We start from the raw sequence: 15,232 nt of genomic DNA on the forward strand, positions 1-15,232 counted from the left end.
GCTGTTAAACTTTCTTTCTCTCCTAATTTCTGTGTGGTAAGGATACTACCACATATGTCATATGACATAATATAGTGATTAAATGCTGTGTGTTTTGTAGAAAATCCTCTGGCGTTTCCAAAAAAATAACCTTTTATGGTCTTCTAACACTTTATTTATGTATTATATAAATACATAAAAGAACACAACGTTTTAACATTTAGCTTCAAATATTACTAATCGGAAACTTGCATACAGAAAGAATAAGTAATACTGCTGCGTAGGGATGTAACTCGCAAGTTTCCTGACAGTACCATCTAATATCAATTATCTTAGCCAGCGATTCGATATTTGCCGAAACCTCAATGGCCGACATGATGCACTTTCGATTTGATGGATTCAGGGTCCTGTGATCAATATTAAACAATGTGTATTTCACACAATTCTGAAATGTAGCCAAAATAATTTTAAAAAATGTATTGAGCTTTATTTCAATATGAAATGCTACATATTTCAGTGCAAATAAGGACCTGTGATTAACTTAAATTTGACTTTTGAAATATAAAGCTTTGACATTTTCATACTTAACAAAACAAAGCTGAAAAAAAAATCATTCCTACAACTTGGTAGGATTTCTGTGTAGAATTTCACATAAATGTTTAGCGCTTCAGTGACGACATACTTTCCCACACCCGAGATTTGTTTCTAATTAAATAGAAAACCTTTATTTCTTGAACACTCATGTTGCTATGTTGTGGCATCAGCTAATTTTTTTCAAATGTGAAATTGACACGAGAAAAAAATGCATACGGACGGCGTTTCTGGAGCATTTTTCGAATTAGTGCCCTAAATAAAGGTCCATCTTAAAAATTATACACGCATCGATGTTTACGCATTGCACTGATGCGGCGGATCATTGGTTATTTGATCGATACATTGAACCAATAGCGATGGACACTCCTACACCACTACTGTGTTCCTTTTTGATATTTTACATTTCATACCTTGATCAGAAGTGTTATGCCTTAAGATACACTTAACTAAATAGACCATCATCCATTGAGTTGTATGATAGCTATATTACTAAATATGATTGCCAAGATTCATGTCACATATCTTGTGTTTTGGCAGGTAATAAAAGTAGTCTAGTATGTGGTTTATCAGGTTTAATTGACACATTTTAATAGTCACTTAAAACATAGTTTTAGGTACGAGTTATCATTGCAGTAACATTCAAGCAGATGCTGAATAATAGGAGTCATTGCTTTGGTTTATGTGCTTATGAAATTGCATGTATGACCCAAGCACAGAACAGTCAGTGACTGTCTCCAGGCTGTCAATAACTTGTAGAATACTATCTACAGCATCTGTGCTCAGCACAGTCGATGCATTGTTCTTAAATTTCCTTACCAAATGCTCCTGACTGAGAGGCTTTCTCCAGTGACCATAAAATGTGTTGCAACGTGCTGTGTGTGTTTCTCTATTGGCCATCTCCACCACAACTTCACAGTACATCTTTTTGAAACTAGCCTGATTGTCTATCGGATTTTCCAGATTAACTTTGAGGAGCAGGTCCTTCAGTGCTTTCCTTTCCATCATTTTACTGCTGAAGGAGTCCACGGTGACCTCGCCATCGAGCAGTGCACTGCAGCAATTGAACTGGTACGAGTGCCTAGCCTCGTGCTCCGTCACTGGGAGTGGACAATCTATATATCTGGATGAAGGGACTCTCAGTACAATCCTCTTAATTTGACTGAGATCAGCATTTGGCTCTCTGATATGAATTTTATTCCTCACTTTTACTGCTGCATCAGCTACCCAGTGCATGCCGAGATGGGCAGGAAATCGCTTAAATGCAATATCCTGGTCTTCCAGCACCCACCTATACTGGCTAGTTGGGGAAACCTCAGCCAAATGACGTGGAAAATAATCCTGGTAGAAGATGCTAAAACCTGACTCCAGGTCCAGAATGTATTTGTTGCCCTCTAGACCAAGAAGAGCAAGCTGAGATGCTTCCAGGCCCCTTCTAGCAGCGTTTCCCAAGTGCAGTGGCTTTGTCTGAGTAGCAGCATTTGCCAATGGAGCACCGGCAGATGAACATGCAATAGCAAGAGCCGCCATGGTCTGAGATGGGGACAGACCCAGGAGTTTAGCCGTAGCAGCTGCACTGCCCATAACTCCAACAACTGTAGGAGGATGGAACCTGAGAAAGGAAAACAAAAGGTTTGATGTGTGAACTGTTGCTCATGGATAAATGACAACAGCATGAATTTTAACAAGTTACAATCCTCTAAGATAAAGTTGGGAGTAAAAGATGATTCTAACCGAATAAATCATATTAGCCTTTTCTTACAAAGCCGCTAAACTTTAGAACGTTGTTCTAGATAAATATACTGTATGCAGAACAAGTTCTAAAAGGGATTTTGAATGCAGATTGAATATGTCCTTGGCCTGTTCATAATTCAGGGGCAATTTTCTTCTTAAATATACTTTCATGACTTGCAGTGATTCACTAATATTGGCACTCTTGGAAATATGAGCAAAGAAGGCTGTGAAAAATTGTCTTTATTGTTTAACCTTTTGATATTTTGTTAAAAAAAAAAGTTCACAAAAATACTCTGCTCTCATGGATATCAAACAATTGCAAACACAACATAGGTTTATCAAAAAATCATATGACAAAACTATATTTGAAGTATATTCTCATTGATATTTTAAAATTTTTAGTGTATCTAGGTGACTAGGAACAGGAAATTGATCAACCATGACTTCCTGTTTCATAGGGGTATAAATATAAGGTAACACATAAGCCAAATTCCCTTAGTCATTCATAACATTGGGTTGCCAATATTAGTGGAGGGCACTCTAACTGGGTGATATATAAGCTTAATTTGTCCAAATGTAGTTCAAATTAGTTTAGTAACAACTTTCTACACAAAATAATTAATCAGTACTTCAGAGTTTGTACCAAACACTTACCTGGGGAATACCTAGAGCTTGCATTTATTTATAGTTAATTACTTAGTGATTGTGGATTGCTTCATTAACATGCCTTATCATAAATATGTTGTTTTGACAAACTTCCAATCTTTTTTTATATATTCACTTTGAGATTTTGAACTCAGAATGACAAGGGCTATAGATCATCCATTCATCCCACTTATCCTACACAGGGTCACAGGGAGCCTGGACCCTATCCCAGGAAACTCAGGGTGCAAGGCAGGAGACACCCTGTACGGGGTGCCAACCAATCACAGGGCACAGTCGCACACACATTCACACACTACAGACAATTTTGAAATGCCAATCAGCCTACAGTGCATGCCTTTGGACTGGAGGAGGAAACCCCCGAAGCACAGGGAGAACATGCAAACTCTGCACACGCAGGGCGGAGGCAGGATTCATAGCCCCAGCCTCACAGGTCCAAGGCAAACCTGCTAACTATTAAGCCATCGTGACATGAGTCAGTAAGTAGGATGTCGTTGTACCTTTTGGGGATGTTATAAGCCTCTTTTGAAAACCTCATCAGTCTTCCCTGAACTTCAAGTCCCACATTGAAGGCCAGAAGTAGATCCAAGCCTGAAGGTTTGGAAGGCAGAGACTCAGCTAGAGCAAGCAGAGCAGGCAGCACGGCTCCGGAGGGGTGAGTGGCAGGATGCCAGGTGTCATCAAAGTCCATAGAGTGCACCTAAATAAGAGATCATCAACATGATGTAGAGTGTAGTATAGTGTAGTGCACCTAACCTCTGTTTTCAGGAAAATATATTACTTGGGAATGTATTAAGAATGTATTATAAACCTAGCTGGATTATAACTACCATTTTCATCTTCATTTTTGTGAAGACATTTTCAGAATTTTCATGAATTACAGTGACTTTCAGCCAGATAACTGACATGAGCACATAGTGATGCTACAATGAGATGTGCATTAAATACGAGTTGGATATTTTCTTCTATTATAAGGACAAATGCATAACAAGCTAGCATTTTAGAGACTTCTTTCTTCATATGAGAAGCAACAACTAAATCTTTGCTCTGTTCATTTCCACGTACAAGTTTTCACTAAATTTAATTTTATTGCTGTACATTTTAACCAACTTACACACCTGTTCAACTGAAAGCTCACACACACAAAATCTACCTTGCTGTACATTGAATGATTAAAAATATATTTTTAAAAAATCTATAAAAACATCTAATCAAACATGGTCAAACCATTTTTAGTGTTACTTATAAAAGAGATATGGGTGCAACCCACCATTAAAGAATTGTATGGGTGTATGAACTGATAACCTTTTCATCAAGAAATGCCAGTAATATAACAGTAAAATCTTTATAATGTGAGAATTATTGGTAACCTACCCCAACCCCATTGACAAATGCAGCATAATGAGGTGGAAGGAATGATCCTGGTCTCCCCCATACACTGCTGTTCTGTTTTGCTTGGTATCTCTGATTAAAAAAAATAAATCCAAACTTACAAGTTAAAGGAGAACATAAAAATGACATGAAGAATTGTAACTTTGTCTTAATTTGTTATTTAATATTACCTTGTATACTGAAATATGTAGTGTTAAACCTAGTATAGTATTTACCTTGCTGTACTGGAAAATCACATTAAAGACTGGGGTGCTGGTTCCAAGCAATCCAACCCCCAGTGTATCTAGCATCATTCTCTTGCTTCTTCTGATAACTCCATCAGTAAGATGTGCTGTACTCAAAGATGATATGGCTGTGCCAAAGCTCTCTGTAACACTCTGAAAAATGAATGGAGAAGTAAGCATTTGTTTTCAGCATTTCACAGTTATTATAAAATGCCTGTGTATATACAAGAGATTACACTGAAATTGTTGAATATATGCCAAAAAATGAGTGCCAGTACCTTTCGAATCATCTTGCACGGAGATCTGAGTTATGAGAATGAACTCGCTCCCTTTATATTCTAGTTTGCATACTATCAGAATTGGCTCACCAACTTTCCTGAATTAATCAACCACTAGAGAGAAAAAAAACTTGAGAAGTACACGGTTTCACAACTCATGTTTAAGGTCATGCTCCAATCAGTCACAGTCACATATCACTTACATGTGTGTATCTGATATTTTGTAAGCATCTGATGGGATATGGAAATAAAGAAGTGAACATTATTAGCAGATTTTTTTAATTGTAACCTGGCAGAATTACTATTATATCGTACATTACTTCATTATTATTTCTCATTTCTGTTTTTTAAAAAAAAAGGAAGGAAAGAAAAAGAGAATGTTCTCTGTTTTTCCCCAGATTCCTTTATTTTTGCTGAATAGGTTCAAGGTTAAAAGTGAACAATGCTATGAAAGCTATACAGGTTACATTTAATTGGAAGTCATGCAGATTTATTTATTTGACAAATTCTTTAAAATTCAGGCTTTACGAATTCAAAGATTGCCTGTTCCCACTGCAACCTCAGCTTTCTGTACTTAGCTGACAGACTTCTTCTGTTATAGCCCATCTGCTTCAAGGTTTGTGCATTGTGAGATGCTTTTCTGCTAACCACAACTGTACAAAATGGTTATCTGAGTTAATGTAGCTTTTCTGTCAGCTCAAACCAGTCTGGCCATTCTCCATTGACCTCTGTCATCAACAAGGTGTTTCTATCTGCTGAACTGCTGCTCACTGGATGTTTTTTTCTTTATTGCCCCATTTTGAGTAAACTCTAGAAACTGTTCTGTATGAAAATCTCAGCAGATCTGCAGTTATGGCACCAACTCGTCTGGCACCAACAATCATGCCACGGTCAAGATCACGTTTTTGCCCATTCCGGTTGATGTGAACATTACCTGAAGCTCCTGGCCTGTATCTGCATGATTTTATGCATTTCAATTCTGCCACACAATCGGCTGATTAGAAACCCTGGCAAAAATTATGGAATCACCACACTTAGATTTCCATCATTTTTTCATCTACTTGATCTGGAAAAAATATGCCATCAATTAAAATAATTTCATTTATCTTGTTTGAGGTATGTTTTATGAAGCCAGAATTTTCAGCTATTAAACAAAAATAGTTTTGTGTCATATCTGTGATTTGTTTATTTGCTATGAAGTAAAAAACCTGAATGAACATCATTTAAGTGTGGTGATTCCATAACTTTTGCCAGGGATTGTAGATAACTGAATGAGCATGAATGAGTAGGTGTACATGCGTTCCTAATAAAGTGCTCAGTGAGTGTATCTGTACATCCACTGGGTACAATTGTTCAGGAATTTCTTACCATTGCTAAACAGACATTATACAGTGCCACAGAACCCTTGGGATGACCACTCCTTAATATCTGTTTTTGATTGCTTTATGGATCTCAAGTCATAGATGGCAAAAAAAATTAAAAGATCTTTACCTAATTGAGGATAAGACATATGTTATAAAGAAACATACAATGCATGAGTCATGTGAATCATATGACTGTATGAAATCCAAATGCAATCACAGAAAACATGAGAAAATGATAGAAACATAAGAATTGTGATTCATATGTTTGCATAACGTTTGCATTACATGAGAATGCCATGTAGTCATAAAGTTCATGAGGCTTGCTGAATATTAAGGAACTTTACTGTACCTTTACAACCATAATCCCTAAATTTAAAAATAGAAGCATTTATATGAGAAGACTTTAAACTATAAAGAACTGTATAGATGTGCCAATACCAACAATACCCAATATGAGTCTATTAAAAACATAAACCGAAAATCCATCCCATCCATCCATCCATCTTCTATACCATTTATCCTTTTCAGGGTCACGGGGAAACCTGGAGCCCATCCCAGGAAGCATCGGGCACAAAGCGAGGTACACCCTGGACAGGGTGCCAATCCATCGCAGGGCACAATCACATACACATTCACACACCCATTCATACACTACGGACACTTTGGAGATGCCAATCAGCCTACCATGCATGTCTTTGGACTGGGGGAGGAAACCGGAGTACCCGGAGGAAACCCCCGCAGCACGGGGAGTACATGCAAACTCTAAACCGAAAATACAAAGTCAAAAAGATCCATATTTTGATAGTACTTTTCCAACTGAAAAACATGCAATTAAATAATAAAATAAGATGAAGTCTTCATTCCAGCAATCATAATGTTTTTCTGGGTCACAATGTTTTTTGCCCTTGTACATGTTTTTGTTTTTCTCTTCTCTTAGCCTTGGGGATTATTTATATTGTCTCTATGTGTGTCCTTTGCATGCATACATTGGTATAAAAGTCCAACTTATGTTTAGCCTAGAGTACCCAGGCTGCGTGCACACAATAAACCATCTCTTTGATTGTATCCTGGCTCTTTGTCTTTGACCTCTTCAGTCTCTTGAAGTATTTTGATGACCATCCAGAAAGATTTACAACAGAGACACTCATGCATCATGTCCCAAAATATTTCTTAACTTTCCACAATCTTTCTAGTTCCACTTTCAGCTTGTGTGGAACTTCCCCAGCTTCTCCTTTTCCTTCTTTGGATAATGTCATATGTTTGCTTTGCAATATGGTTTACTATGGTTTACTATTATTTGTTTATCTGTATGTAACTGGAGTGTCCATATGAGTTTTGCTGTTTTCTGTGGTTCCTCTCATTTGGCTTTGAGGTTGTCCAACTCATATTATTAATGTTCATATATGGACTCCTGCAGTTGACTGTGCTTCCCAGTATATGCCTTTCATGCATGTGTTTTGTTCCATCATACTAAGTGATCTTTACTTACTAGTTGCCAGTTTATTAATTACACCAACCTAGTTCCTATACGATCAATTGTCCCAGTAAACTTAGATTTTTTGGTACACTGTGTAGGTACAAAGTTAATCATAGGAAACCACCATAGGACAACTGCTGACCAGATATTATTGCTGCTGACCTTTTCCAGTAAAGCAGTGACTCTGACATGGTAGGGGTCTGGTGGTATGTGTGGTTTTGGTATGAAAGTATTGTGCAAAGCACTGTTGCTTGGGATTTTTCAACACCTCAGTATATCAGCTTGGTTAAGTACAGTTCACCAACCAAAGAAAAACTATCCAGCCAACAGTGTCCTGTGGTCAGATGATTAACACAAATAGATGAGCTAGTTTTTAAAAACAGTGTACACCAGTTGTCATCAACCATCTTTATTGAGATCTACCTACCTGCAGGTTTCATGTCCAACCAAAGTCTAACACACCTGTTTTAGTTGATCAAGAACTTCTTAAGGCAATGATTAGATGGTCAAGTGGGCATGATGGTTGGAGCTAAAGTCTTCAGGAAGGTAGATCTCCAAGAAATCCTGTTCCTGGTGACCACTGGTGTACACTTACCATTCACATTATTAGACACACAATGTTTCATTTCCCTGCTCGGAGCCACTTAATTCAACTTAGCATTTAATTACAATGATTAGAAGGTGTGTTGGGGCCCTGGCCCTCCAGGACTAAAGTTGAGGAACTTTGCTGTAAATCAACTAAGACATGTTAAAATTCTTTGTCACAACACCAGATGGAAACCTTACCTATGGTTTTATTATGAATTCTTTGGAAATGAGCAACCACTTGTGCACATATTTTCTAGGAAACAAACAAACAAACAAACACACCTTTAATCCTATTTAGTTTGAATATTGCTCCTCTGTATTATGTTCTGTGTGTTTCATCATCACCATGATCCCCAGAGGTCTCTATCTGTGTGTGTGTGTGTGTGTGTGTGAAATACATTTACAATGAAATATGCGACGGCTTTCACTGACACACACCTGCCACCAGCAGGTTTCTCGTTTGTCGATAGAGGGTTAATCGATCAGAGCTCCTCGGCAGTCTGTATATCTCCTCCCACGCACCCTATTTAGTGATACCCCCTGCCCTTAGCTCCACCGCTTTGTGGAAGGGGGGAAAAACCTCAACCTCACTCAGTTCACGCTTACGGAAAGCTCTAATCTTTGCTGAAGACGACATGGCTCTGGCGGATCCACAGCGTGGAGTAACTAACGGTGCTGGCTCAGCGTTTTCGGAAATTATCGAACTAAATGTTGGTGGCCAAGTGTACGTGACAAGACGCGCAACTTTAATCGCAGTACCGGACTCTCTCTTATGGGGCATGTTCATGAGCACACCAAAGGACTTGGCGCAGGACAGTAAAGGGCGCTTCTTCTTGGACCGGGACGGCTTTCTATTCCGTTACATCCTAGATTACCTGCGGGACCTGAACCTGGTGCTGCCCGATTACTTCCCGGAGAAGAAGCGTCTGCAAAGGGAGGCCGAGTTCTTTCAGCTGCGAGAGCTGTGCAAGCGCCTGAGTCCTAAAATGAGCAAGGACGACTCGGTGTGTGAAGAGAGCTGCTATCAGAGCGATTCGGATGAGGTGATGGCGCACGGTGCAGCGGTTTCCGGTTGGGATGCGTCGCGCGCGCTTTCCGCACTCAGCATGACGCCCTTGCCCTCAGCGGAAGTCAGAAAGTCGGGCTACATCACAATTGGCTACAGGGGCTCGTACACAATCGGGAGGGACATTCAGACCGACGCTAAGTTTAGGCGCGTGGCGCGCATCACTGTGTGCGGGAAGACGTCTCTTGCCAAAGAGGTGTTCGGGGACACTCTGAACGAGAGCAGAGACCCGGACAGGTCTCCGGAGAGATACACTTCGCGCTATTATCTCAAATACAACTTCCTGGAGCAGGCTTTCGACAGGCTCACTGAGTTCGGCTTCCGCATGGTCGCGTGCAGCTCCACAGGGACGTGCGCTTATACGAGCAACGACCCGGGAGAGGATAAAATCTGGACGAGTTACACAGAGTATGTGTTCTGTCGGGACTAAGACACATTGGAAATGTACAGCTCAGTGTGTATCATTCATGTGGAAATGTACAAACAATAGTGTATTAGGTTATTAGAAGTGAACACTGTATCACTGAGTTACTTCAACACTATAGATGCCAATTCATTGTTATGTGAATACAGTAGCTCCTTCACATCACTTTAATGATTTACTAAGTTACTGCGTAGTAGTTACATTATGACCACTAAAATTCAGTAAATACATGACGTCAGATATTAAAGATGTCGGATTATTTCATATTGTCCACTAGACTTTATTTACAGAAACTACACAGCAAAATCCACAGTGTTGAATTTACACCCTACACTGTTTATATAAGTCCACTGGACACAAATGAACACTCTTGGTGTTAATTCAACACTAGGGATTTTATTGTGTACAGAGCACACCAGAGGTAATGGAACTAAAACAATTTCCAATTACATTTTAACCAATAATATCTTTATGCATGTGCTCTCATGCTTGTAAAGAATTTGAGTAACCTATTTGATGATGTAACGTGTAATATGTAATGTGTTTGATATCTGTTTTAGCACAACATACTAATTACCCATTAAGGAAATTACTGATTATTCATTAGCATGTGCTTTCCTCGTTTCGCATTCCTTCACTTTAAACATTCCGAAATGTTGTTCTTGTTAGAAATCAATGAATGAAAACTTTTTAATATTTATGAAACGGTTTACTCCTGGCCACATGTTTGTTATTATTATTATTATTATTATTATTATTATTATTATTATTTTAAATAATTGCACACTGTGCATTGATATCAGCTTTCCTAGATTTGTGAAAGATGCAATTCTACACCATTGTAAAATAACTTTTTTTTTCTCTCTCTCTCTAACAATGGTCTGATATGTATGTTTGCTCTGTGGTCTGTTGCTAACTGAATTATGTGTACTTTACTCTGCTTTATAGCCTTTTGTGGAAAACATGTTTCTAGTGGGGTATAAAGTGTTTGCTCCAGTTTGCTAATCACCACATCTGGTTGGCTTTTTCTATACAGAATCACTGAGCTTTACAGTACCAAATACTAATACCAAAACCAAATTAAGTAAGATTAAACCTTTACACCTGTATATTGGATGTATGGAAGACCTCTTGCATGATGATGCCTTAGATTGAACGTTTCCATAAAGTATCAACAACACTTTATATCTCCCTTATCTGTCGTTTATCAGACTAGTAGTTCAACAGCTCTTGCCATACTCTCTGTTAAGGTGCATTCACACGTACAGCGACTCGCAGCAAGAGAGCGACCGGAGACCATTCATTTTTAGTGCGAGCTGGCGACTTCCGGCGATATGAGCAACAGTGACCATTGGCGACTAGATGTGGGTGTGTCCAGTGACTTTTAAAGTTGAGAAAAGTTTAACTTTAAGCAAATTTGGAGCAACTTGCTGCAGCGACTACCAATGTGAGTGAAGAGAGTAGAGGGCTCGTGATCCGTAGCCACCCCTGCTGTGGCGGTAGCCAATTAGCTTAGCTTAGCTTTGCTTAGGATTGTAGCGGGTTTAAAGAAAAAAAAAAAAAAGAGAGATAAATAATAAAAGAAATAATAATGAAACACACACACTTTTTGTTGCAAGTGAACAAAATCCCAGTGTAGTTCCTATCTTGGGTGAAGTGCCTGGCTTGTTGCTGCTTTGGCAGCCGGGAACGAGCAGCACCAAGCCAGACACTTCACCCAGGAAACACAGAGTCCATGGCCGAAGAGCTGCACTCCAAAGAGCTCCCGGTCACCCTCGAACATACAGTGAATGACACCCTGATGGTGACGCTCACTTACTGAGATAGGATCTACACTGGGATTTTGCTCAACTGCAACAAAAAGTGAGTGTGTTTCATTATTATTATTTTACCTTAAATGTGCTAAGGTCATAAGCTAAGCTTATTAGATAGATGGCAAAGAGCACACACTGGTTCTCCTTCATCTCGTAGGATATGAGACATATACACTGGTGAATTTGTATAAAATTGCTCTCCCTCCAGAATGATTCATTTTAGCAGCAGGAAAACTGGTTTGTTGCCAGAAGTGGAATGGTAGTTGCACCACCCATGTTACTATGGCAACCAGTAGTAGGACCGCCTACTGGCGACTTCATAATACAGCGACTGGCAAATTGCAGCGATAAAATTGCTGTTTGTGTGAACGTACCTTTAATGTGCATGCTCTGTTTCCACTGAATTTTGCACTGTTGTTGTGATTTGGTAGAAAAATACAAATGTTACAAATTTAAATAAAATACAAATTTAAAACTGTGCACATGTCTTGCTTCTAAGCTAAGTTCCATTCATAATACACTGTTTTGATATCTATGTACTGTTAAGACCTGTGCTCTAACTTAATGTTAACTTAACGTGTATGTATTTTAAATGTTTGAAGAAATTAAATAAAATTCTATTCTTGTCATTAAGAAACTATAGTATTTTTGGATATTATTGGTGGTAAAACTTTAACACAGAGAATAAAAATGAGAAGATAAGATACAGTATAAGAAAATGAACTCCTGGATGGCATGCCTGCTTTATGTGACACTTTATGTGGTATAAAGACATAGAGCTACTGTATAGCAGCACTGTGTCTATTTATATACATAGAACAGGATGTGATTTTTCAGCAGGTTAGAGATTTATAAAGAGAAAAATATTAACAAAAATTTGGGGAAGAAACACACCTACTGAAAGAAACTACAAAGGCTTCTTATCCTGAATATTAAAGAGCCGAGCTTCCAGAGATGTCCCTCCTCACTTTCTGTGTGGATCATATCTGTTTTTGTGACACAAATTTGGTGTGTGATGCTCGGATGCAAATGGTGCAGCTGTACTCAAATTATGATGCCATTATCATTTCAAGTGTAAATAACAAAAGGTTCCAGCTGCAGTGAGAGAGGGACAGATTGCCTGAGGGACAAAATGAAAAACCTTGTGTCCTAGAAAGACAATGTTCCTCTATTATTCACTGGTGCTGTACCAGGAAAATATCTGATGATGTTTATCGAGGGTAGAATAAAGGATGTATTCTTGTTATTCTAGGCAGCCATTAGGTACCATTCATTTAAGTTGTCCTCCTAAAGGCTAATTCCTTAGAATTCTGGTATTGTGCATATTCATGATAGTGCAATTCTTACTTTTTGCTTCAGAGTTTCCCAAAGCCATTAGAAAACTATTGTATTGCATATAGCTGTCTAGTATCTCCTTTGAATTGCAGATCAGAACGCTGTGTTTACGCCAAACTGGCCACCCTGGTGGTTCTAATTAGGTTGTGTGTTAAAAATAAGCCAGACACATATATCTCAGTTGGCAATTGTCTAAATGTTTTGCATATCCACTCTGTACATCCACTAAGTCTGAGCATGTAAAAATATCGTGCTGTGCAGCTAAAAGATCTGAAAGATTCAAGTTCACATGAGAAGCACAATTTATAGTTTACTTTATAGCTTATAGAATATAGGCTTATATATACAGGTGCATATCAAAAAAAGAGAATATCGTGGGAAAGTTATTTTTTCCATAATTTGATTCAAAAAGTGGAACTTTCATATATTCTAGATTCATTACACATAACGTGAAATATTTCAAGCCTTTTTTTAAAAAAAAAAATCTTGATGATTATGGCTTACATCTCATGGAAATCAAAAATCCAGTATCTCAAAATATTAGACTAAAGAATTTATAATACAGCAATGTATTATAAAATGTATGACCTTCTGAAAGGTATGTTTATGCACACAATACTTGGTTGGGGCTCCTTTTGCACGAATTACTGCATCAATGCGGCGTGGCATGGAGGCAATCAGCCTGTGGCACTGCTGAGGTGTTATGGAAGCCCAGGTTGCTTTTATAGCGGCCTTCAGCTCATCTGTATTGTTGGGTCTGGTGTCTCTCATAGATTCTCTATGGGGTTCAGGCCAGGTGAGCTGGCTGGCCAATCAAGCACAGTAATACCATGGTAAGCAAACCAGTTACTAGTAGTTGTGACACTGTGGGCAGGTACCAAGTCCTGCTGGAAAAGGAAATCAGCATCTCCATAAAGCTTGTCAGCAGATAGAAGCATGAAGTGCTCTAAAATCTCCTGGTAGACGCTACATTGACTCTCGACTTGAGAAAACACAGTGGACCAACACCAGCAGATGACATGGCAACCCAAATCATCACTGAGTCTGGAAACTTCACAATGCACTACAAGCAACTTGGATTCTGTGCCTCACCACTCTTACTCCAGACTCTGGGACCTTGATTTCCAAATGAAATGCAAAATTTACTTTCAGCTTCCCCATGATTGTGGTTGTGTGTACTGAAACAGACTGAGAGACTGGAAGCTCTGGAAACCTTTGCAGGTGTTTTGAGTTAATTAACTGATTAGAGCTCTTCTCAGGTCAACATTTCTGAATTATAAATTCTTTATTCTAATATTTTCAGATACTGGATTTTTGATTTCCATGAGCTGTAAGCCATAATCATCAAGATTAAAACAAAAAAAGGCTTGAAATGTTTCACTTTATGTGTAATGAATCTAGAATACATGAAAGTTCCACTTTTTGAATGAAATTACGGAAAAAATGTACTTTTCCGTGACATTCAAATTTTTTCAGATGCACCTGTATATACACACACATACATACAGTATATATAATGAAGCTCAAAAGTTCAATGATGAGTCTTTTATACATAAGCTCCAAATTAGCGTGCAACCAACAAAAAAGCTTTAATTGTCTACATGATGTTTGAGGCCATTACACAATAGATACAATATAGCTCTGCATAAATAATGAGCTGAGTCTTTAGTCTCAGAAGCATTTTTGTGTATGTGTCTATACATTTTGACTGGAAGAAATAATTTGCTTCTAAATGCCACTTGCTTTTTACCTGCAACAAAGCCTGTTTTAGTACAACATATATTAGGACCATTAATAATTGTTCATTAACATGCATTTTCCATTCCTTTTTAACATTTATTCAACTGCGTACTCTTAATTTTTTGTATTTTGGCCAGATCTTTTTTTTTCTTTCAATGATTGTGCACTGTGCCGTGATATCATCTGCATTCCTAGATTTGTGAAATATGTATTTCCACACCATTGTAAATTTACAATAGCTTTTTTTTTCCCCTCTCTAAAAATGGTCTAGTATGTATGTTTGCTCTATGGTATGTTGCTAACTGAATTATATGTACTTTGCTTTCTAGCCTTTTGTGGAAAAGATGTTTCTAGTGGGGTATAAAGTCTTTGCTCCAGTTTGCTAATCACCACATCTAGTTATATTTTTCAATAGAGACTCAGTGAGCATCACAGTACACTTAGATACAAATGATATTGCAATCCTTCACTAAGTGGCAACAAGGATGCTTGCCAAAAACATCACATTGCTCCATTCAAGAAATGTGTAGCCTTGCCAATTTAAATACTAAAATTCAATTCTA

General features: G+C 38.2%; 2 protein-coding genes across 2 annotated transcripts; one reads left to right on the forward strand and one right to left on the reverse strand.

Moving 5' to 3' along the window:
- Window positions 1-31: 31 nt before the first annotated feature.
- Window positions 32-4,883, reverse strand: acod1 (aconitate decarboxylase 1). The gene is made up of 5 exons (XM_053626919.1): window positions 4,862-4,883; window positions 4,575-4,736; window positions 4,342-4,431; window positions 3,468-3,667; window positions 32-2,182 (listed from the first exon to the last, which is right to left on the reverse strand). Exons 1-5 carry the CDS (start codon window positions 4,871-4,873, stop codon window positions 1,213-1,215), a joined length of 1,434 nt encoding a protein of 477 aa, XP_053482894.1. The 5' UTR covers window positions 4,874-4,883; the 3' UTR covers window positions 32-1,212.
- Window positions 4,884-7,672: 2,789 nt separating this feature from the next.
- Window positions 7,673-10,575, forward strand: kctd12.1 (potassium channel tetramerisation domain containing 12.1). Its single transcript, XM_053626923.1, has one exon. The coding sequence runs from the start codon at window positions 8,926-8,928 to the stop codon at window positions 9,784-9,786; it is 861 nt and encodes a 286-aa protein (XP_053482898.1). The 5' UTR covers window positions 7,673-8,925; the 3' UTR covers window positions 9,787-10,575.
- Window positions 10,576-15,232: the final 4,657 nt, after the last annotated feature.

This window comes from Ictalurus furcatus, chromosome 6 (genome assembly GCF_023375685.1).
Source record: "Ictalurus furcatus strain D&B chromosome 6, Billie_1.0, whole genome shotgun sequence".
Taxonomy (NCBI): domain Eukaryota; kingdom Metazoa; phylum Chordata; class Actinopteri; order Siluriformes; family Ictaluridae; genus Ictalurus; species Ictalurus furcatus.

Coding starts and splice junctions, on each gene's coding strand:
- kctd12.1 (XM_053626923.1), top strand. CDS start 8,926: ATGGCTCTGGCGGATCCACAGCGTGGAGTAACTAACGGTGCTGGCTCA.
- acod1 (XM_053626919.1), bottom strand. Junction 4,432..4,574: donor TGATTTTCCAGTACAGCAAG/GTAAATACTATA, acceptor TTTTTTAATCAG/AGATACCAAGCAAAACAGAA. Junction 2,183..3,467: donor GCTTATAACATCCCCAAAAG/GTACAACGACAT, acceptor TTCCTTTCTCAG/GTTCCATCCTCCTACAGTTG.